A 5,736-nucleotide genomic window follows, 5' to 3' on the forward strand; every position below is an offset into this window, starting at 1 on the left:
ACCAACAAGGGGTATATGATTGGTGTTACTTCAAGAGTTGGGTACTACATATTGACTGGAGTAATCTTGGGTAACCAAAACTGACTAGGGAACCAGATGATCGGGGTATTATTAGGCAGTGAGAATAAATTAGACAAATGATTCACCATGGATATGGCAACGGCAATCTAGCATAGAAACCACTCCCAAATTCCTTAGTTCATCCGCCACGTCGCCATCACCAGGGTGGATTAACGACCTGCTCGTGCATGCTAATCGTTGTAAGCTTAACAAACAAGAAAACCGATTGACTTCGTTTGTTTGAATCTCGTCACACTTGTGAGCGCTTTTTAACCAGCACTACCATAAATATTGAACATGCAGTCAAATTCTTTAACAACTTGCCCACACTTGAATTGCCAAGTTCTAGGACAAACCATACATACGCCTCTTATGGGTTTACGTTGATTTCATTAAATGGAATAGATGGGCTACACTACACCACCACGAAAGAATGCCACTTAAGATAATAATCATTTGTGTGCCCAACTAACGAGCTGGTCATGAAGCTCATTAGCTTGTTCATTAAGCTTGCTCGGCATAGTGAGCTAAATGCAACGCGATGAGCTTAATGGGCCGCGTTAGCGGGCTCTCATTAAACTGGCGAGCTATGAGCTTTGTGTCGACCCCTAGGAAACACGATTGCCTGGAGGCAAAGGAAGGGAGATAAACTAGGAGCAGATCCGGACACGGTAGCCTCATTATTGGCCAAGCACATGGTACACACCAGAAACCAGCAATATTCATAGAATATAAATGACTTAGGGGGCAGTCGAGTTCCTCTTCCCCTCACCTTCGGACTACAGAGCTAGCGAACAGAAGATGGGGAGGAGGAAATGGTGAGAGCAAGAGGAAGCATGCATGATGTGGCATGAGAGTAGAGAAACAGACAAAATATTTCGCTTAAAAAAAGGGGAACGTTTACCTCCGGATGACCGGCCGAGCGTTCGGCTGATTGCCCCTCGCTTGCTTGCCTTTTTACGCGGAAGCAACTGTGCCAGGTGCGTTCATGGGCTCAAGCGAGATATCCCCTTTCTTATCTCTTTCGCACAACTTCTTTTTTCTTTTTTTTCTCTGTTTTTTCTTCTTCCTCTTGCCTTGTTGCTTCTTTCTTCTCTCCTTATTCAACCGACGAGCAAAGCTACAACTGACGAGTTTCGGTGTTGCAATTGTCGCCACCTTTTGCTACGACCGGCGATGGGAATAGCTGTAGCAATTCATGTCGACAGCGATAATGATAATTTTTGCTTCAACCTCATCGGTCTTTGCTATGGACGGTGATGGGAAATGCTATAACCATTCATGTCGATGTCGCAACCTGCAACCCTCGATGACGGCGATGATTTTGCTTCTACCTTTTTCAGCTTTTGTTACGACCAGCGATGAGAATTGCTACAACTATTCACGTTGATGATGCGACCGACAACAATGACGACCTTCGTCGGCTTTTTCTATGACCAGCGGTGAGAGTTGCTACAACCATTCACGTTGACAATGCGACCCGTGACGGCGGTGGCTACATTTTTGTTGCAATCGTCATCCGATTTTGCTACAACCAGCAAGGTCGGGAGCTGCAACCAGCACAGACGGTGCTACAACTGGTGGCCAGCGAGCTGCAGCCGCTGGTGGAGCTGCATCCAACGGTGACCGATGACGGAGCTGCAACCGGTATGTGCCGGAGCTGCAACCCGCAAATAGGGGCTGCATACGGCATTTGGGAAGCTATAAGGGGGAGGTTGTTGTTTCTACAAGCGACGACAGTGAGCATGCGGGCGAGCGGGGCAAGGCAGTGCTGCAAGCGAGGGGGCGCTATTGCGTCTATGCGAGCCACGTTGATGAGCTCGAGGGCGGCGAGGTGTGCGGTGACCATGAAGGAAACATAGAGCGAGTATGATGGGCTTGCGTACGGGACAAGGATAAGATATGGACGGCTACTCAGATGTACCAGGTGCGATTGGCCGAAATATCGGCCGACGTGCCGACGCCTATCATTGGCCTACAAAAATATTTCGCTCGTTCTTAATCTATACCTAATAATAAAGGGGTTATTGTTTCTGCTCCTAAAGTTACTAAATATTAACCACCAATGTCACCTATAAGTGATAAAAAATGTTTTACACAGGGGAATCCCCACCCGGGCCGGCCCATGCAGTAGAGACCTCCTATATTGTGCTCTGCTCGCTGGGAGAAGACGTGTCACGCCCGTTTGGCACGGCCAATGTCCGAGCGGCCTGTTTTTATTTTTTTTATTTTATTTCTAGTTTAAATAAATTGGGACTTCAAAAAAATTCCAATTTTTTTTAAAAAATAGAATTTTGAAATAAAATGTTTAATAAATCATGAAATTTTGTGGATTCAAAATATGTTCGTGATTTTATAAAAAATGTTTGCTTATTCAACAAATGTTTGAAATCTTGAAAACAATTTTTTGGGAAATAAAAAAAATCATGTTTTTCAAAAAAGTTTGCGAATTAAACAATGTTAATGAGATTGAACAAAATTTCGCCAATTCAAAAAATATTCATGAATGGAAAAATATCCTAAAAATTCGAAAATTGTTTCTGACTTACAAAATAGTTTATTCATTCATAAAATGTTCGCTGATTCATAAAAAATGATCACTCATTTCAAAAAATGTTCGCTAAATCAAAAAAATCTTCATAAATTTAAAATTTGGTCCATTGATTTCCAAAAAAATGTTCGTCGATTCAAGAAAAATGCTTAAAAATGTTCACAATCTATATTTTATTTTTGCAAACAGATTAAAATGTTCGAAAATTTGTAAAAGTGTTCACGAATCTGAAAAATGTTCATCATTTCAAATATGTTCACGAGTTTAAAAAATGTTTATGATTTAATTTTTTTTCATAATTTCATGAAATTGAGAGTGATAGTGGATCTCGGTGATGCAACAAAATATGTTCATGGCCACTAGAGATTATGATTTTTTTTCCATTGCAACACATGGGCCTTTTTACTAGTTTTATATAAGAACTATATAAATATTACAAGATTAAGGAAATCAAAGTATCAACAAGACAACAAATATCTAGTGACCTAACAAATTAATACTCGTTCCTTAAAAAACAATTTAATACTCCAATAAATATGTGCATTTCTATTTCTCTAAATCAAACCCCTAGCGATCTACCATGCAATCTGCAAATTTTACATACTAGCATTTTTCAAATTCCAACCACACCTCACCCCCAAAAGCCTGACGACGTCCCCACGGTAGTCTGAGGGGCGAAGCCAACTATGGTCCGGCAGACGGCCACCACGCCACTGCTGCCTAATGCCGTACCCGCTGGTGCCGGAATAGAGTTAACCGTCCGCTTGTAGGGCCCGAGCCATTTGGTCATCATGAACCGCCTCTTCCTCCAGGGCGGCACACTGAGGCCGCTGCTCTTGAGCGAGCGCCGTGCTGCGGACGCTGCAAGCTTCACAACCTGCCTGAGGTGCTCCGGGCGCGCGATCAGCACTTCCGGTAGTGCCGTCCGAACTGCCTCGTACTCCTCGGTCGACCGTGCGACCTCAAACTCCGTCGCGAAGCCGACATCCACGATGTACCTTGTCTCGTCCCCGCCAGCGACGATGTCGATGTATTCGTAGCTCCCGGCGGTCACGCCACTCGACTTGTCCCAACGCACCTTGCACAGGCCGGCGTCGTGGCCACGCTCGCGCAGGCGGGACATCACGGCGCGCCGGAAAGCCGACTGGTTCGGCCGCAGATCATCCAACCCTCGCATGGCATCCGCCACGGCAAAGACGAGCCGGCGGCGTAGCTCGTCAGCACTGCTACCGGTTGGGTCAAGATTGTCCTTGATCTCCGCAAGCATGTCGGCCGCCGCCGTTGAGCTGGTGTCGCCGTTAGGCTCGTCATCCAGATCAGAGGAGCCTTCCACCGCGAGGGTGGCCGACGGGACTGTCGCGTCCGTCTCGAGGAGGTAATCGTTGATGAGGCTGGAGAGTGCGGCCGCCTCGTGCTCGCTGCCGCTGCTGTCGTCGCTTCTGGGGAGAGCGGCGAGGCGGGCTCTCGCGGCCGCATCGAGGGGCGCCGTGGCCCGCTTCGGTCTGAGGCGGGGCGTCGGCGCCGTTGGCATCTGCAGTTGGTGAGAGGTGGGTGGATGCATGTCAGTGGTAATGATCTGCGATTTCGTTGTAAGCAATGTAACGCTGTGCATGCGATCGAAGTGTATATCGCGGTGGAGTGGTCAAGAAATATCAGCAGGTGTCGACAGAACGCCACCATTGTTAGCTCATTAGCTTAAGAAGCAAACAGAACGTCCAACTATCTAAGAGGGACTTCATAGCTTATACTAGTTGGAAATACTTACTTTTAGTCGATATTGATAGTCATTGATAAACGTCATCCTATAATATAAGAACATTTTATACACTAGTATAGTGTAAAAAACGCTCTTATATTATGGGACTGAGGGAGTAGCATTGTAGGGAATATCCTATTTAACGCTAATTGCGGCAAATTGTCAAAGGAACGCACAGGAAACAGGAGCGACCGAGCGAGTGAGCTACATGGGCCAGCCCACTACTGATGGATTACCGTGCTACTTCTTGGTCTTTTTTCTTTTCTTCTTTTTCCGCTTTTCTGTTTCTTTTTCTTCTTTCTTATTTTTTTCTGTTTGTTTTCTTGCGTTTTCCTTTATTTTATTTTTAAAGTTTATTTTTTTAAAGACCATCTGTCGAGAATTCTTGAAAATTTCAAAAAATGTTCCCGTTTTAAAAAAAATCATAATTTCAAAAAATGTTCGTCTTTTAAAAAATTGTTCATAAATTTAAAAAATGTTCCTCTTTTAAAAAATTGTTCGCATTTTTTGAAAATTGTTCACAAATTCCAAAAATGTTCATTTTTTTAAAAATTATTCGCATTTTTGAAATCTTCGAAAATTGTTCTGGAATTTTCAAAAAATGTTCTTGTTTTACAGAAAATGTTTGAATTTTTTTTTCAAATTTTTGACAATCTTTAAAAAATGTTCCCGTTTTAAAAAATTGTTCACAAATTTAAAAAAATGTTCATGTTTTTATTTTTTCAGGAGTTTCAAAAAAATATTCTGGAAGTTTGAAAAAAATGTAAACATTTTTATTTTTGGTTCAAAAATTCAAGAAATGTTCTCTCTTTCCAAATGTGTTCACATCATGAAAATGTTTATGTTTTACAAAATTTGTTAGAAAATCCAGAAAATGTTTTTATTTTGAAGAAAATATTCGTAATTTCGAAAAATTCAGTTGTAGGTCCTCGGTTCGACCCAATACATGGACTGTAGTTTTGGGGATTTTTTGTGAATTAATGTTCCAGTTTTGTCTGCCGCATGTGTCTTTAAATGTTGCGCTGCGAATTGAACATGAGAGCGTGTATGTGGGAGTGGTTTGCACATCGGGCCAATTAGTACGAGGTCGCCGGTTTGAGTTTCAGCTGTAGCGCTACTGGTTTTTCTTTTTTGCGATTTTTCATCTCGGGATGCCGCCGCGTGCAACTGTAAATGGGCCGGCCCAGGCTAGCCTCTCATGTGCGAAGGGCGGGCACTTTGCCGCAGCCAGCGGCGTACAGGAGCTCCCGCATTTTAGTGCATTTTGAGAATATGATTTAAGGGTTGCACATAGTGGCGGACCCTAGCACAGTGGGCCAGGGTGGGCCAACAGTGCAATTGTGCATGTAAATTTAGTTTTTTCTTTTAT

General features: G+C 43.4%; 1 protein-coding gene across 1 annotated transcript; it reads right to left on the reverse strand.

Annotated features, from left to right (window-relative positions):
* Positions 1–3,242: 3,242 nt before the first annotated feature.
* On the reverse strand, positions 3,243–4,142 carry LOC119283460. The gene has a single exon (XM_037563007.1). The coding sequence runs from the start codon at positions 4,140–4,142 to the stop codon at positions 3,243–3,245; it is 900 nt and encodes a 299-aa protein (XP_037418904.1).
* Between the last annotated feature and the right edge of the window lie 1,594 nt (positions 4,143–5,736).

The sequence above is a fragment of the Triticum dicoccoides genome, chromosome 4A (genome assembly GCF_002162155.2).
Source record: "Triticum dicoccoides isolate Atlit2015 ecotype Zavitan chromosome 4A, WEW_v2.0, whole genome shotgun sequence".
Taxonomy (NCBI): Eukaryota; Viridiplantae; Streptophyta; class Magnoliopsida; order Poales; family Poaceae; genus Triticum; species Triticum dicoccoides.

Bases quoted from the DNA above. Each gene is read 5' to 3' on its own strand.
- LOC119283460 (XM_037563007.1), bottom strand. From the start codon at position 4,142: ATGCCAACGGCGCCGACGCCCCGCCTCAGACCGAAGCGGGCCACGGCG.